Here is a 19,229-nt window from a genome sequence, read left to right as displayed (position 1 = left end):
AAGCATGAAACCAAAATAAGTGGATGGTGTCTATGTATAGCACAGCATGGACCCGTATTTTTTCTATTTTTGTGCTTCCAATTTTTCTACTTTAATTAATTCTCAACTATATATATATTAATTAATGATGATATAGCTGTATGTGAACCAGGGTCGCTTAATTTAATTCTTTGCTTTTCAGATATCGGTATATATATTATTCGATCCATCATATTTTTATCTCATACATGTATTTCGCATACTTAACTGTTTCTAGAAAAAAATGAAAAATAATAAATTTAAATATGTTTAATTGGATACAGTAAACTAGAGTCAACTATTGGTGTGTGACCTTGAATTGTTGGCACCCATAAATAACTTATAAGTAGAATATATTACTGATATAAAATAAATCTAAAAGGACGCGGATATATAAACATTGAAACTTATCTTCTTTTTAGTTTAATATTAATATATCTTTATATTCTATTTAAAATATTTTGAATATATATACATTGCGTCTATATTTTACAAAGATTTAAAAATTTACATGTTAGTGTTTTTTTTTATTTTCATAAAATTATTCTTTTTAAGAATTTAAATTAATAAGTGGAAATACATAAATCAAAATTAATTTAAATTTGTAAGTTTAATTTATTTTTTTATCTTATACTATCTTTTATTTAAAATAAAAATAAAAAATTAAAATTTTAAGTCATAAAAATTTTAATATCATATCATAAAATTATTTATATTAAAAGATTAAAAGTAATAAATAGAGTTGCTTATTACATTGTTAATTATATCTCTAGCCCCTCATTATATATATCGAGTCTCATGTTCATATATATATATTTATGTCAATACTTCATTTATAGTTAGTGACAAGTTTAAAGCTTGTATATTATTATATTTGATCATATAAAACAATTTTGTAATCATTGAATTATATGTATTTTAGTAATTTTTAAAATAGTAGGGAATAATTAAGTTTAACATTGTCATTAATAAAACAATATATACTTATATTGACATGAATTTAATTTTCATTTAGTTAATAATATAAAAAGAAATTACATTTATATTTAATTATTAGGTATTATCATATGAATAAAATAATAATTATTTTTTCACACTTAACTGTTGCATGAAAATAGCTAGTGATAAAAAAAATATATTTATATATATATATATAATAATTCATAATATCAATACATCAAAGTTACAGTATGCATTCAAATTAAATTGTAAAAATTATAAAATTGATTACTGATACTAATAAGTTATGTTGGTTTAATTGGGAAAGAGAGGAGGGACCAAAAATCAGAATGAAAGCTTATGAAAGGGTGAAAAGGAAAGGGAGGGGGAGAGAGAGAGAGGGTAGGGTTGGTGTAGAGAGGGAGTACGTTGTCCAGTTGTGATTGGTTGGAAGAGTTAAGGTACGAAGCGTTGTCGAGTTGTGATTGGTGGAGAGTGAGAGTGAGAAGAGAGAGGGATGATTTTGTGTGATGCAGTGGCATATATGTAACTGACATGGCTATATGGGGGGGTGGGGACAGAAGACAAGGAGTCGTACGATGATGTGGGGTTACATCGATCCAAGTGTGTGTTGTGTTTGTGGCATTCATCCTTCGCTTCTCATTGGTTGACGGCGCCCCCCCTCACACTCCCACTCTCTTCTTCCTCCACGTCCTCTCTCACTCATGTTTTTTTTCTCTTTATTTTATGATAGAAACTCGTGTAGTTGTATATAAAATTGATAATGGAAAATTGTTAAATAATAATTTAAATAAATTTATTAAATTTTTTAACGATTCTCATATATTAATTTTATATGAAGTTAATGACATATAAATTTTTATTTTATTTTATTTTTCATGAAATTTTTTAATTTATAATTAATTTATTATAAACCTAAATTTTATTTAAGAGTTTTTTGTTAAAAAAATTATTAATGCAAATATTACAAAAACAAAGTTGAAACATTACCAAATAAAATTAAATAATTTATATTAAATGTATATTATTTTAACATTTTACATGATATTTACTGACATCAGGACATCGCTTGAATCATCAATTTTGGCGAGATTAATAATTTTATTATGGTAAAAATAGCCATAAACTCACTTTAGTTGGCCAAATTAAGGATGCACATCTTACTTTTAAAGAGTCTAAAAAAAATAAGCACACAACTTATTTCATATTCAAATAAACTTCAACTCTATTTCATAAATAAAAGGTACATAAGTTATTTATACTAGTGGGAAAGAAAAAGTCTTCATGACTCGAACGATGTGAGACTAAAATATAACACAAATTTCACTGTCCTAAATAATATGAAACTTATATTCCCTTATTAAAATTAACTAATATAATTAACCTACTAACTCTATTTGTGCATGCGTCATTCACATAATACTTCTTTACAATTAACAACTTTTTAAGTATATTTTTTTTATTTTTAACTCGTTTATTTTTACATGATATCTTATTTCAATATATATACAATTCTATACATTTCATATCAATTCACATTATTATATTATAAGAGTTTTATTATAAACAAATATTCAATAATTATTTGCTTTAAATAAAAAATTCATCAATAAATTATTGTGGATCGAAAAATTTTCTAAAACAATTAATTTTGTTAACATATAAATATCTTTAAATTTTTCAATTCACATACAATCAAATGTTATACGGCATATCATAAAAAATTATTCTCAAATAGAAAAATATTTTCTCACACAATTGTCTTAATCAAATAACTTTGAACACTCAATTTTTTTTAAAATAAGTGCCAATATACTAATCCGACTAAATTTGGATTCATTATATTATTATTCATATTATCTTTTTACTGAATTATAATTTATTTTATTTTTTAAATTTAGTTTGCATCATATTATCGATAGACCAAACTTAAAACTGTAATCATTTTTTTCTAAAACTTAATCTTAATTATATATTATGAGTCATAACTCATCTTTATTTATGTCAACTTTAATTTTGTAACTGATCAACCAACTTAATAATTATAATTTCTATCTTAATGACCAAACGATCATAAAATAAATATCATTTATCAATTTTATGTCTACGAAATACACTTTTTATATCTCAAGTTTTCGATAAACATTATAATAAAAATTATTTTTAATGACAAATTTTTAGTTACAATATTATAATGACCAATATATGTTTTAATTAATATCTTAATAGTAATTATATATTTTTTATAGTCATTAAAAATATTTTTACAATTTTACTGACAAAACATAAAATGACTAATATTTAATTGTCAATAAATATATTAATGGTTGTTTTTATTATTTTTAAAAACAAAATAAATAATCGCTAAAAATTATTTTTCTAATATAATAAGATATACTCATATAATTAATTTTATAATTTTTATATATTTATAAATTATTCAATAACATTCTATGTTTATACAATTTTTATACCTTTTAAATATATACTAATTTAAGTATTGGAATAATATTTTTTGCATATATCCACGCTCGATACCCTTTTTGTCAAGTATATATACCTCTTTTGAAAAAGTAAAAACAAACTTAATTTTCTGTAAGACGAGATATACACTGGACAATTATCTACACAGCACACAGGGACCTTATCGGGGAAAAAAAAAATCTACCCAGGAACAAGAGTAATAATGATGAATGTTTTTATAAAATCCACAATAAAATTTGAAGATAGATACAATAATATCATTTTCTAGAGAGAGTAACGGTATAAGAAAAATAATTTTTAAGAGTTTTAACTATATTTATTTTTGTAACTTTTAAATAAAAAATAAAATATATATTTAAATTATATATTTACTCAGAAAAATGTTTTATTATTCTGTAATGTATTTATTATAAAAAAATTACAACTTTTTATTATAATAAGTATTAACATTAGGAATGAAGTATTTCAAATGTTTAATGTTTCATGGTGTTCTAATAATTTTATTTATTAATCTCCATCATATAGCTATGCTTAAATAATTAAATTAATCAAGTATATTTTATTATTACTCAATTATATATATTTTATTATTGAAATTAATAATTAAAATCAATAGAATATTTAAAATACATGATCAGTGAATACTTAAAATGTTTTCTTAACATTAAAAAATGAAAAAAAAAAAGCAAACAAAACAAAACATTATGCGCATGACTCAGCTACGTGCATTTCTGTCTTTGCTGTCTGTACAAACTACAAACGATGTTATGTCATGATATCTCAATTTAACACCCTATATTATCAGACACCATGTGTATTCTACTTAAAGTGTTTAAATTTTTTCTGTTTACCTTTTAAATTTATAAATATATATTATGCCCATCTATCCAAATTAAACTACAAGTTGTTGATTATCTAACTTTATATATTGAACCTGAAATAAAGATAATAGATAATATTTCTATTTTAATTTAGTTATTTATTTTGAATTTTGAGACTATTTCATCACATAATTAAAATAATAGAAGTTCTCAATCTTTAAACATTTTCTTATTAAACAAGAGAGATGTTTTGTTTGTTAATTAAATAAATTTTAATTTTTATTTATTATATTTTATATTAATAATTTAGATTTAAGATTTAGAATTTAGTATTTATGGTTTAGAATTTAGAGTTTTTAATTTAGAATTTAAGTTTTAAAATTTAAGAGTTAAGATTTAGGGTGTTTTATTTTTTAGTTTTTTCTTTTCTTTTATCATTTAAAAACAGGTTAATTTTTCTTTACCTTTCTTCAGAATGCATTGTTGATATTTGTCGTATATATATATATGCATCAATTCTCATTTTCTTAATTTAATTCTTTAAATTAAGAGGCTAATTTATCTCTTAAGATTTTGTTAAGACCAAAATATTTTAACATTTCTTTAATGAAATGACCTACTAGAAAGTATAAAGGGCAAAATGGGTAAATGCACGTTGAGATTAAAAAATAAAGAAAGAATAAATATCTTCCTAAAAATAGGAGAGTATATATGAATATATGAATCTTGTTTTATTCCCCCAGACAAATTAAGCAACCCACTGCCTTACTCTTTTTTTTTTAAATCTTTCTTCTTCCTCTTTTTATTTTTTAATTTTTAATGCGTCCAAAAAGATCAAGGAAAGAAGTGAGCTTGAATAAAGTTAAAGGTGTGTCCAAATATAATATTTTAAATTTCAATGTATTTTCAAAAATATAAGAGAATTTAAATGCTATAATTATATTTTCTTATTTTATATAACACTTTGTTTAGTTGAGGTAACTATATTAGTTGTAGTTTTATTATTGTTTGAAAAGATTAGTTAACTTTATCTTTATTCATAAAAAAATTAGTTAACTTTATGATTTATTAGATAGAATAAGGAAAAAATTGAAAGCCCTTCATTATAGATGGATATTGAAATCCCCCTATTTTTAGTAGCTAGAATCTTTTTTGAAACTTTTAAATTTAAAATACTTTCAATTAAATATCTAAAGAAAAGTATTTTGTTTTTATGAATTTTAAATACTCTTAAAAAAATACATACAACAAGGGCAAGCTTGTGAATCTGACTATTAAAGGTGGTGCATATATTTTTAATATGTTTAAGGTTTAAAAAGAGTATTAACACAAGGAAACATGTGCAATTGTTATTTGTATATATACTCAAATTAAAATTAAATATAATGTAAAATAATTTTATACGTACATCTAATTATGTAATGTTATATTAATAAAAATAATTATTTTTTATATTAATTATATAAATAATTATTAAAAAAAATGTAATATGACTGTGAGTATATCAAAATTAAATTCATATAATACAAGTGAAAAATGTAATTAAGTAAACTAGATTCTTAGAATCGGAAAACCTATAGGTCAAGAAAGAAGGAATTAATCCGGTTTCTTTTCCCTATATTAAGGATAAGATAGTGGATATAATATGCTTAATTAAAAATGTCTATATGTACTAAAACAGGCATAAACTTAGAAATGGAATAGATGCTTGTTATGACAAAAGAGGATATGCTCTTGTGGTCCTTCAAGTCACAACAAATATGAAATAGTAGGAATAGTACAATCTTAATATATATAAAACCACATAGCTAGTATAAAAAGAATACACTATTAGTGGTCCTGTTTTAATTTAAACCGGAAAAAGATATGCATGCTTTGGTTCTTTTATTTTACTATATATATATATTGAATGAAGAAATTATTATTAGGGATCTAAGCTAGGGATGTAGAGAACAAATGTATGATGATAGATATGGGGACATGAAATTAATTTGAATGGTCATGAAATTAAGCATGTTCCGGGACCAATTCCTTGCACCTTCTTCAATAAGCTGAACAATTCTCAAATCAAAAGAAGTTGCAAGTTGTTTTATCAAGTATATTAAAAAGCTGTACTTTTTTAGCATAATAAAAATATTATCTACATAAAAAAGATTAACTATTAAATCAATCGTTATACATATATTATTTCATATATTTTTTATATATATTTTATATTTTAATATATATTTTATATATACAGGTGACTAGTTTAATAATTGATTTTTTTATATATATTTAACATAATTATTTTAATAATTGTATTTTTTATATTTTAACTTTATTAATGCTTTAATGTATTTATTCTTTCTAATGAGTTCTCTCTCGAACATATTTTTTAAATACTAAATGCAAGAAAAAATAATTTGTATATTTTAAAACACATTAAAAGTATTTAATTCAATTTTTAACTTAGAAAGAATTTAGAAATATATTTTAAGGTGCTATCATTACTCGTATTAAAATGTAACCCTAACTTTCAGCTTTTTCACAAGCAAATGAATAAAGTGTTTATAGAGAGTAAAGATTGACTCATTTATGTGTGTGAGAACCTTGTCCAATCCCAAGTAGCAGTTTGGATCTCATATCTGAATTTTATATACAAAAGAGCAGTTCTTTTGTTTTTTAGTTAAAAGCAAAATTTTAAAAGCAGTGCTTGAAAAAATAATAATACTGATTTGGAATTCACCGATACGAATAATGTGTGTTAAATTAAAAACTGTTTCGTAAAACTTCTAAGACTTGCTCAAGTTACTTGTGCAATTTAATTTCAGCGAACTTCTTTTCTATAATTTTTTTTTTATAATGGACTACTTTTTTAAATTTGAAATTTATTAATTATACTTATTGTACAATTATTCAAAAGAGTTAAAAATTATAATTCAAATGGCATAATTTTTTCATATTCATCTAAAAGTAGGAAATTCAAGTGTTCCTATTTTTAGTTAAAAGGAAAAAAAAACGAATATTTTGGTGCGTAGCTCATTCTTAAACGTTATTGGCTAAATAAGAAGAGCTAAATTTTTTTGTTAATTAAATAAATCTTAGTTATTTATTTATTATATTTAAATTTAAAATTTAAAATTTTGAATTTAGAGTTTGAGATTTTTTATTTTTTATTTTTTTTATCTTTAATAGCAATTAATTTTTAAGTACTTATTTAGATGTCATTAAATTATTAAAAAAAATTTTTAATGTATTTAATAAAATTTTAGTAGTAAAAATAAAATTACTAAAAAAATAAAAAAGCTTTTTTTATAAGATGCAACTTACATTTTTTAAAAATAATCTTTTTAAACTCAAAAGAAAATTTATTCAACATAATAAATAAATAAATAATATTTTTATATTATCGTACCTAAATATAATTAATAAATAAAAAATTATTTTTACATGAAATATTCAAATAAAAAAATACTTTTACTTTGCTAAATAAAAAATTATTTTTACGAGATAATACTCAATTCGGTTCTTAAAGTTACACTTTAGTCCTTAAAGTTTCAATTGTCTCAATTTAATTCCTAAACTTTTTAATTGACTATACGATAAAAATTATCGCAAGGACTAATGTGATTAAAATTTGAAAAGTTTCAAGGACTAAATTGAGACAATTGAAACGTCAATGACTAAATTGGGACTTGAGTGTAACTTGAAGGACCAAATTAAGTATTTTCTCCTATTTTTACATTAAAATTTGCTTATCTTTCCTTCTAATCTCTCTCTTTTTTTTATTAACAAACAATAACTAGGGTAGCGTTTGTTTGTAAAGACACGAGAGAACAGGACACTGAGACAAAGACAATAAGATAGAGACATTAAAAATTATGTTTTGTGTATCGTGTTTGGATAAGATGGATAGGACACTAATGTAATGTCCAGTATTATGTTTGGATACATATGGACAAGATTAAAATATTATATAAAATGACTAAAATAGCCATATGATTCCAAATTTTTTAGTATAAACTAATTTAATAAATAATGAGAGTACGTAGGAGTACAGACAGTAGGAACTTGAAAAAAATATTTGAAGCAGTAAAAAATTTTAATAAAAAATTATATAATAGTATTTATATTAAAATAAAATTTATAAATATAATTATTTTTTTTAAATTTATTATTAATATGTAAAAATACATATGGTTAATATTAACAAAAAAAAATATGAGTTTGATTAATAAAAAATTTCATTTAGGTTAATAAGCCAAATTAATTTTAAATACAAAATCAGTTTAAAAAAAAGAATCCATTTTTAAATGGAAAAAAATTAATTTTTTCACATAAAAGTCTATTTTTATTTAGAAAATTAATTTTTTTATCTAAAATTTTATTTTTCTTTTCAAAAAATTAATTTTTCTTTAAATTATATAAAATCAATTACAATTTATAAATTATTTTTTAGCATTTTAAAATATCAATTTTACCTTTATAATATTTATCTTTTAAAAGTCTCCAGACTAATTGTTTTTGTTATTATTTTTATTACAAATCAAATAATATAATATAAGGTTAAAATGATGTTGAAGTAAGAATGATAAGAAAAAAAAAAGTATCCAGTCCAATAAAAATTTTTATAAAAAGGAGAGAGTACCTGAAAAAAAAAAGAGAAAGAAAAAGAACGTAGAGATAAAAAAAGAGCATGGAGTAAAAAAAATACTTTCTGAGAATAACGCAAAATAGGAAAAATAAGAAGGGGTAACAGTGGAATAATAAAAAATAGCACTATGGACAAAAAAATTCATAAAAACAGTTCGTGTCCCTCTTCCAAATTCCGTGTCCATCATTGTCCTTCGTAAAAGAGTGTACAAAAGTATAAAAAACTGTCCCGGAGACAATATGTTCAGTGTCTATGTCTTTGCTTCCAAACACTTTTTAAGAATGTGCTGTCCATGTCTCCGTGTCCTGTCTCCGAAAACAAACGCTACCTAGATTCCTTATTTTTGGTTAGTTTATGTATGGGCTATAATGAGTGGATTATTTCAGATAAGCCCAACAATCCTTGGGCATATTTCGGCCCAGCTGGGTCCACTCTCTCTTATTGTTTCCTATCCTCTCAAACATATCGGCAGCGATAAAAAAAATATCACACACAAAGTAAATAAATAATATCTCAAGATAAAGTTTGCCAAAATTGAAATCTACACAAAATCAGATAAACTAAGGAAAAATACTGGTCATCTAGAAAATAGAAAGGAATTGTGCAAGAGTAGTCAATTATGCCAAACACGTACACATTGAACATATTTCTAACTTAGTCACAATATTTCTAACTTAGTCACAACAAAAGAGCTTCAAAGATACTCAAATATTATAATTAAAAATCTTAGAATATGCCATATTAGGAGTCTATGGCTAATTGTTCAATAGTTTGATGAAGTGAGTCATAACGGTCTGTTTTATAGTAGCAAAATCAAAATAACACTAGAAAAAAAAAGTACAATCAACATTTACACATTGCCATGACCAAATAAAGAAGCATTTGGCTTTAATTTTCCACCTTCCTTTTTTTGTGAGGTGTTTTTTTCTTTTGGCTTTTCCTTTTAATGTTGCAAAAGGTGAATATAGTGATGAGCTCAAAGCATCCATCCAGGAATGAAACCACTCACTTGTTGAGCTTGAGTTGTTGTTGTAGCAGTTATTTGATCTGACCCTACTCCATTGTACCTATAGTCACTGCTGCATAATTACAACACAAACATTTTAGAACATTATTTTATTTAAATAACCAATTCAAATTTGATGCTTTATATCTAAATAGTATACACATCAACAATAAACAACGACAATAACAAAGTTTTATTATCTCATATGATGAAGTCAGTTAGTTGTATGAATCAAACAGTATCATTTATATCATGTTTAGAGAATATTTTCTATTTTAAAAAACATAATTTATGATCCTAATAAATTAGAATGTATAATTTTCTATCCTAATAAAAATATATATGAGAGTACTCTTGGAGTACCGTATTTATATTTAAATTATAGAAATATTAATAATATAATATTTTTATGTATATCTAAATTATTTATTAATAAGTTAAGACTTTGTTATTGTTATTTGTTGTAGATACATCAACGATAAATATTTTAAAATAAAAAAATAAAAAAACAAATCATATATTAAAAATTTATATTAAGTATATTTATTTATCTAAATGACTGATCAACTCATTCATCATCTATTATTAGATTCTACACGGCATTAGATGTATAATAAGCATAACAAATATTTTTTTTATTATATTGATTAATGTTTTAATTTATTGTTACCCAATCTGCAAAGTGGGGTTGCATTCCAGAGGCCGGAAGAAGCCTTGAGATGAGTGAGCATTATGTGGAGCAGCATATTGATGCATACTTTGATCACCAGCTTCCCATGATTGCTGCCTATATTGATTCCTTGAATTGATTTCATCCAACTATTTAACAAATTGTAAGCATGAATTTCATCATCATCTTCTAGAAAAGATAGATTATTAGTGTGGACAATGGTATGAATTAAGTTACCTTCATGCTCAAGGTTCTGTTGACATCTACCAAGATCTGCTCCTGTAATAGAAATCAATAGCTTAAAAATTGTTAATCACACGTAATAAAGATGCAAAATTCATTAGCTTGTGTCAGAAGCATGTATGTATGTACCTTATTTTGAAGATCAGTTAATTGATCCAGCATAAATTGTGTCTGAAAAATAATGCAATATTTCAAGAAGTGTAAGATAACCAAAAAAATCACATGAACATTTCTCAAGAAAACTTAAAGTAATGAGTTTCTTAATCTAAGAGCAAGTCCTAATTCAACATTATGACTCTTTAATTTCAATTCCAAATACAGCAAAATTCTCTTAGAGAATTTTGACGTATAATCAGTTAGTCAAGATTTAGTGTCACTATATTTCATAATTGTTGCCATTTTTATACATAATGAACATTGCTATTAGCAAATTTCTTACACAAAAATCATGACTTTATTATACCTTTGTGGATCTCACTTGCTTCAGAGAAGAATCCAATTGCCTTTCAAGTTGCTCAAGATCTTTGGTACCCAATGGGCCCAAATCTTCCCCTAGAAGATTTCTGCAGTAAGAGAGAATTAATAAAATGTTACTGATTCAATTAGTACAATAATTATGAAAAATATGAAAATTTTATAATTAAGGAGTAGTTTATATATGTAAAAGTCACCTTTGAGTCCTTTGAAGAGATTCAAATCTTGCTTTCAGCTTCAAGTACTCACGGTAGCTATTCTGTTACAAAAGAAAATAACAAATGAAAAAAAAATAAAATTGAAATATATAATGATCATAGAAATAGAAACTTAATTATATACCTCAAGTTCTTTGGCAGGCTTGCTAACTTCCACAGCACCATAACTGCACTTCTGATACCTCTCAAGTGTTTTGAGCATGCTGAATTTCAAGAAACACAAAAGAGGTAACATTAAATGATCAACTATTATCTTCATAATCATCATAAGAATGAAGTGAACTTAAAATATTAGTATCAAGAATGGTTTGAAGAATTTCAGCAATATTATTAAATATCTTCTCCCAAAAATCTGCGCAACAAAACAAATGTATCATAGTTTATTCTTGAGAACAATAAAAACAATTTCTAACTATTTGTAGCACTACTAAACAAACAAACTTTTTAAAATACTTTATTATAATATTTTCCAATATAATATTTTTGATAATCTTGAAAAAAAGTTATGAGTATGGAATCACCTCCAATAAAAAATATAAGATCAGAAGTGATTATTAATAGATATGCTTTCTAAATATCAAGCAAAGGTTTTTATAAACAAGGATCTTTTTATTTGATAGGGTAAAATTTGTAGGGCACTTCACCAATACAAACCGTTTATGTATTTCCAACACACTCTTCATTTCTTGGTGTTTCAGATTTAATTGTTCTTCTTCTTTTTCATATTGGTGGACTTCAAAAACTGCATTATATATATTACAACTTGGATTGCAACACTATGATTTCACTCAATATCTATAACTCATAGATCATTGCCCCATCAAATCCAAGTTATAACCCACTCTTCTTCAAACCAATTAACTGCCCTAATTGGTTTAGCTACTAATTTTTTTAACTATACTAATATATACAAAATTAGTTATTAGCATAGATTAATATAAATTAAAATATAAAATATTCATTAAAAACAAATTAAACTATACATATACTTATACATAATATTTGATAATTAATTTTTAGTCTGCACATAATATTTTTTTATTTTTAGGATAGCATACATGTTTTAAGTGATTGTAATCAATGGAGGAACTGAGGAAGAAACTAAAGCAGTAAGAGGCTATATTCATTCAAATTGTGGATGAAATTTGCAGGATAAAATTGTAATTAATGTTTTATTTGAAGATTAAAACGAAGATAAGAGTAAACAAATTATGTTTACATAAACTTGTGCCATAATCATGGAAAAGTTAATCCTAGCTTTTTGCTATATTAAGAAGGGCACCTTATTTTGCTGGAAATTAATTAATTAGATTAGGCTTATGCTTAATATATAGATAGTTGGATATTTATCACTAAACATGCTAAGTAATATTATATATTTTGGTGTAAATACTAATGTCAACAATCAAATCATGCCAGTTAATGTCCTATCCACCGAAAGAACAATCATCCAAGATAAAAGCAATAAACAAAAATAATAAAGTAACGAAATTTAATTCAAAAGGTTCTTCCGTTCATCCTCCCTGGTCTATTTGATGTCTTTGATATCGAATATCTAGCTAGGCATAGCTTCATCTTGATTCAAAGAGAGAAAAGCATTCAAAAATTTTGTACAAAGAAGCAAGAAATAAATTTGTATAGAATTCTGCTTATAAAAAATTTGTTAAAAATATAAATGTTAAAGATTTTTATATCATTTATATATTTAATATTAATAAAAATTTTGAAAAATTATATTTTTCTAAAACAAAGTTATCTTTATATCAATAAAAAAAACATGTGTGTGTCACCAGCTTTCTGGTAAATGAATTTCAGTGAGTATCATCTTTGTGCTTTATATATATATATATATATATATATATATATATATATATATATATATATATATATATATATATATATATATATATATATATATAAAAACTATTTCACAGATATTGTGGATTAATGGTATTAAAACACAAAGGGTGAGGTATATATCATAAATATGTAGAATGTTACATGGAAATAGATTTGAGATCAGGTAAAAAAAGGGCATTAAAATGTTGGTTAAGGAGAAAATGAAATTATAACTTGGAAGAGCTGAAATGGTAGTAAAAAATTTTTACCCTTAGTTACAGAAAAGGCTTTTTTATAATTATTTTTTATTTTTAATAAATAATTACAAATTAATCACTTACTCTGTCTCTTTCTCTCCCTCTTTCTCCCTCTTTTCTCTTCAAATGTAGTAAAAATAATTTAAATAAAAAGATCATATAATTTTTTTTATTTGGAGCTGGCCAAAACACTTCATTAACATTTGATGCTTCAAATTAACAAAAAAAAATTGCTTATAAAAATTTCATTTCAAGGCATTATTGTTAAGTGCTAACTCTCTTAGCTACTAATAACCAAACTTCCAACAAAAATAAACAAAAGCAAAATACTAACAAACTAAAATAAAATGGAAACTAAAACAAAAAAATAAGGTTAATTGGCCAGGTGAAATTAAAGCAAAAATCTTGATCTAACACTTGCTGCTTAGTATAAAAAGTTAGATTTTAAATAGAAAAAAAAGTCAAACCCAAAAAAAAGTGACAAAAAAAAAAAGCCAATAGTCAACAATAAACAACAATCATCTAACACAAAAAGTAACCGTACAAGTACACAAGATTATCAGATAAATATATATACTAACCAGATCATGTACTATATTACCAGATCTGATACATATAAGAACATTACACTCTAAATATGAAATCAAATTCTCTCAAGAAATACATAAGAGCTTACAAGCTGAACCTCACAAAAATAATCATATTATTATATTAAACAGAAAAAAAAAAAAAAACAAAGACAAGTAGATAACCATTCCTCCAATCAAATCAAGCAAATCCCAGAAAATTAAAAACCAAAAAATGAACATATATTAGCAAAGAACAACACTAGATCTCATCATAAGACACATAATAAAGAGATGAAAGAAGAAAAGAAAGATGAATACCTAGAGCTGCTGCAAAACTCATAGAGTTTTCCTCTGTTGGAGAAGATGATGAGGGCAACCTCAGCATCACAAAGAACAGATAACTCATAAGCTTTCTTGAGAAGACCATTCCTTCTCTTTGCAAATGTGACTTGCCTGTTTATCTTGTTCTCTATCCTCTTCAACTCAACTCTTCCCCTCCCCATAACAAATTAAAATTAAAAATCGCCCCTTTTCTTTTTTGTCACTTATATTTATATATTGTTTCTATTTCTATCCAATATCTATCTGTTTCTTCCCTCACTTTTTTCTTCCTTTCCTTCTCCTCTTGTTGGGGTTGCCTGATGGTGCTTCTTTTCTGGAGCAGTACCCAAGTGCAACCAAATTTGTGAAAAACAAGAGAAAGTTGGATACTTATTCAAGTTGAAACTTGAAACCCTAGTGAGAGAATTATAAGAGGAAAGGGCATGGACCAGAGAGAGAAAACTGATCCAAAAAGCATATTGTGATGAGTTTTTTTTCTCTTGTATTGTCTTGTTTACATCTACTCTCTCTTCTAACTTAGCTTTTTCTATTTTAGTCCACATGTTTTATTTGTACATACAAAAAAAATTAAATTAAAAAATTATGGATTAAATTATCAAATAGTTTCTAAAATTTAGGTTGTATATCGATTTAATTTTTGAGATTCTGATTAAGAATGTTGAGCTAGGGAGACTCGAATTTGCGACTTCTAGATGAGTATGGAGATATTATATCATTTGAATTATAATTTATTGGCTTTATCTGTTTTTGTTATTCAATCAAAATAGATACAATATCATTTCTTTATTTTTTTATCATAAAATTTTTTTAGTAAAAATTTATGGATAATTATTTTTATGTAAAATTAATAATTATAATTCAATCAAATTTTTATAATTAATTTTATATAAAAATATCTATATGTGAGGTTTTTTTTTAATTTCCGATCTGAAAGAGAGAAAAATAATAACTGGGTGGGGCTTATTAGGGTTATAGGTACTTTCTATTTTCATGCAAAGTTCTTTTTCCCATGCTTTTTCATGTTAAGCTATTTTTGGTAAGGATACATGTTGAGCAAGCGCATACATGGCGCGTGTAAAACACCCCAGCATGTTTGCCGTTGTTTGTGGCGCGTGGTGAGGTACGTGTTAGGTTGTATCGTTTGGCATGTCATTTTCCACTCTCTCTCTTCTTCTTCTTCTTCTTGTATTGTATAGAGGCATGAGTATCAAAACTTCGTCACATACCTTAAAATGGATCTACACACGTGTCACTTTATTAATGGATTACATAGTTGCATTAATTCTGTTTCATGCAAGTTAATAACGAGATCAGTAAAGAAAACAATGTTTTAGTGATTGTGTCATTTGTATGGTGGGAAATTAAAACGGTGAGTGAAGTGATTCCAGCTCCAGTAGTGATGTAATGCACTGCAGTCACTTTTTTTCACTCAGTCATTCTTAAATTTTAGAGTGCAACCAATTTGGTTCATTTAGTATTTCATTAAATAAATATTAAAAATTTGAATTCAATTTTGTACATATATACTACACTACAAATTTTAAATAGAACTTAAATTTATAATAATTTTAAAACGAATTTTACTAATCTATTTAAATAAATATCGGGAGTTATTAGATGTTAGACTGGAATATATGGTGGACAAAATAAAAAAATTATAGATGATAGAATTTTAAACAAAAATAAATGATAGAACAATTTTTTTTTTTGAGATATATAGATCATTTTCACTCAAAACGATATGGTTTTGAAGGATCAAATAACCTGTTTTCATAAAAAGAAATATTATTTAGGTTAAAAACTATCTGTATCTTAAAAGTAAATAATTGTGGCTATTTTTTTTTTTGTTAAAATTCGGCAGGTTTTTAAGAAAAATATACAAGATCGAATTAAATACTTATTACTCTTAAATTGGTGTGAAAATTACCTGACCTGAGTTTGAATTTTATTATTGATATGAGAATTATTTTGATAGAATTTAATATAAGCATTTACATATGTGTGTTTAACGAATTTAAAGGTATATTTTCTGTAAATAAAATAATTTATGTTAAATTTATTTAAATTTTTAACTTAAAAAAATGTAATTGTTGTGACTGTTGATGCTTGAAAATTGTTTAGCAAGATATTTTACGGTGAATTATTACTTCTTCACAATATATATATAGGTTGGAATCTTTTGGAGAAATAATAATAGAGGGAGAATTCAAGTGTATACAATAATAATTCTACTGGTTTGAAAGAACAATTTCTAGCACCTATCACCTTTTATGCCTAAGCTATGATGAAGTGAATTAATTTCTTAGCTGAAGGAAATTATTTAGGAAATTGCACCTAATTATTTGTAGAGCAGAGTAGTTATGCACTAAATTATATACCTTCAATCATGTTATTTATTTTCTGAATATGTTTTAATGTACATTATATATATATATATATATATATATATATATATATATATATATACACTGGAAAAAATTAGAAAAAAATAACATGCGTTTCTGTTTTATTATATTAATTATTAAAGCCATTAAACATTTTGTCAGATTGTAATTGGATGTAACCAGCTATTGATCAATATATAACACGACAAAGGTGTACCTAGCTATGTATCAGCTTTTAATTTATTTGAACATTCTTACAATTATTCTCAATTTATCTTCTTGTGAGTACGTATGAGTTTGTAATTTGAACACCCTGGGAATTTATCCTCTTGTTAATTTTTGAGCTACGTACTAATTAATCATTCCTTATTAGTTTTTTTAATTGAGCGTGGTAAAGGATATATAGTGCGTAATTGCGTTTGTCTCATGATATGGAAACAATATATAGGTAATGATGAAAACACTACTTTTATGTAAAACAAAGGAATAATGATACCACATTATTAGGGAAGTAAATATTATTAGGGGTGTTCATGTATAAGATTATATCAGTAAATTTATGATAATTATTTATATCTGATCTGCACTCTAGTTGGATTGAATCGTAGATATCACATTTATGAATTTAGATTTCCTAAATTTTAATTTTTTATTTTAGATGATAAAGTGTGATCTCTCATATTTGAAAGGTTTCTTTTTCATATTTTCTGTTAGTCCCACCTATAAAATAAATGGTGAGAAATCACACTTTATCTTTGAAAGTGAAATTCAAAATTTAGAGGATCAAAATCCCACATCTGTATATGCGAATCCGACGCACATATTTGTAGATCTGCATTAAATTATAAATAAATAATATAATTATTTTATGTTTTACTTTAATTAATAATGATTATTTATATATGTTTCATTATTTTATTTTGTTATTTAAGAAAAGTTAATTTAATAATATTTTAAGAATAAATATATTTAAAAGAATAAATAAAATTTATTGATTTTTTTATAGAAATAAATTTTTTTAGTAATTTTTTTAGGTATATCCAATATTCTATGTGCCTATGAATAAATGATAAAATATGCATACATTTGACTAAAATTTTAATTTAAAATGTCGCGAGTTCGAATCTCCTTATTTTTTTGAAAAAAAAAAGGCTAATAAATAACTAACTATTATTGATGCCCATTAGAAATGTTCTTAAATATTAACCACCATTTTGATGATCACTATTTTGTGGTAATTAATGAAATGGCAACCAGACATCAGCTAAATAACCATCTTTGTTCAACTTAATTAGAACCCATGTGTTGCTAACATGAATGGTGAATAATTGAATACCAAGATCATATTGGAAAAGGAAAAATATCACTTCCAAGCTGCATTTCCATATAAACTGAGTGAATTATTATGCCAACTCATAGTCTATTATTTTCTTTTTAAACTTAGACATTTTGGAATTTGGATGCTATACATACCAACCTAGCTAGTTGCCATTTCTTGTAGCTATGGTGCCGTCATTAATTATACCAAAACTATACCCTATCTCTAAAAATAAAAAAATAATAAAAAGAAGAAATGCCAATAATTTGGGTACTTCTTCCCAAACCACAGTGATACTAATACTCTAATAGTATAGATTGCTTGGGGTAGCTGCAAAAACATGTACGGTTAGGTCAAACGAAAGGAGATCAGAAGTAATTTTGGATTTTAGGGTTTGGGTTATAACTACCTCTAGTTAATACCCCCAACAAAAAATTTATCTTAATTCTGTATTTCTATTTATTTATTTTTTCTTTTCTTTAGTCTTGCAATATAATAAGTATTCTGAATAAAGATTTGATCTAAGAGTTTAATATTAATGCTTTTTTTTATGGAAATAAAAGAAGTGATATACTTTAGGAAAAGTATAGGTTACCAACATATTATCTGCCAACTTCTGCCAACTCTTATTTATATTTGTGTTTCATGAAAGTGTGTTCATATATGTGTCTAATAATTAATATATTTTAAATACATATATAAAGAGACACATCCAGAAAATATATCTATAAAAACACTTCTATTAAACACAGTTATAAAAAAGACATTTTTATTAGACACATCCATGAACACACTTCCATAAAACACAATTATAAATAAGAGTTGGCAGAAGTTGGCAGATATGCTGTTGGTAACGTAGCAGAACCGTATACTTTAATATTGTAATTTTTTGTGTTTTTTAAAAGTGTAGAAAGTACATAAATGGAAGGGTCTAATTTTTGTATTTCAAATTTTTTAATTTTTTTAATAGAAATCTCTCGATCTAATTTC

At 24.5% G+C, this 19,229-nt stretch overlaps 1 protein-coding gene across 2 annotated transcripts; it reads right to left on the bottom strand.

Moving 5' to 3' along the window:
- Positions 1 to 9,608: 9,608 nt before the first annotated feature.
- LOC112797935 (agamous-like MADS-box protein MADS2) lies at positions 9,609 to 14,985 on the bottom strand. Of its 2 annotated transcripts, none has more exons than XM_025841049.3 (8): positions 14,514 to 14,985; positions 11,655 to 11,733; positions 11,510 to 11,571; positions 11,302 to 11,401; positions 10,968 to 11,009; positions 10,833 to 10,874; positions 10,596 to 10,744; positions 9,609 to 9,998 (listed from the first exon to the last, which is right to left on the bottom strand). In XM_025841049.3, exons 1-8 carry the CDS (start codon positions 14,696 to 14,698, stop codon positions 9,896 to 9,898), a joined length of 762 nt encoding a protein of 253 aa, XP_025696834.1. In that variant the 5' UTR covers positions 14,699 to 14,985; the 3' UTR covers positions 9,609 to 9,895. The 2 variants fall into 2 exon arrangements, with proteins under 2 accessions (XP_025696834.1, XP_025696835.1); XM_025841050.3 differs by having other exon boundaries at positions 9,690 to 9,995.
- Between the last annotated feature and the right edge of the window lie 4,244 nt (positions 14,986 to 19,229).

This window comes from Arachis hypogaea, chromosome 4 (genome assembly GCF_003086295.3).
Source record: "Arachis hypogaea cultivar Tifrunner chromosome 4, arahy.Tifrunner.gnm2.J5K5, whole genome shotgun sequence".
Taxonomy (NCBI): domain Eukaryota; kingdom Viridiplantae; phylum Streptophyta; class Magnoliopsida; order Fabales; family Fabaceae; genus Arachis; species Arachis hypogaea.
This window is presented reverse-complemented; position numbering and strand designations above follow the sequence as displayed.

What these genes read in the sequence shown, in the direction of transcription:
- LOC112797935 (XM_025841049.3), bottom strand. Translation starts at nt 14,698, where the DNA reads ATGGGGAGGGGAAGAGTTGAGTTGAAGAGGATAGAGAACAAGATAAAC. An exon ending in GAGTTTTGCAGCAGCTCTAG is followed by an intron (nt 11,734 to 14,513) that starts GTATTCATCTTT and finishes CTTGAAATTCAG; the next exon opens with CATGCTCAAAACACTTGAGA. An exon ending in AGCCTGCCAAAGAACTTGAG is followed by an intron (nt 11,572 to 11,654) that starts GTATATAATTAA and finishes CTTTTGTAACAG; the next exon opens with AATAGCTACCGTGAGTACTT.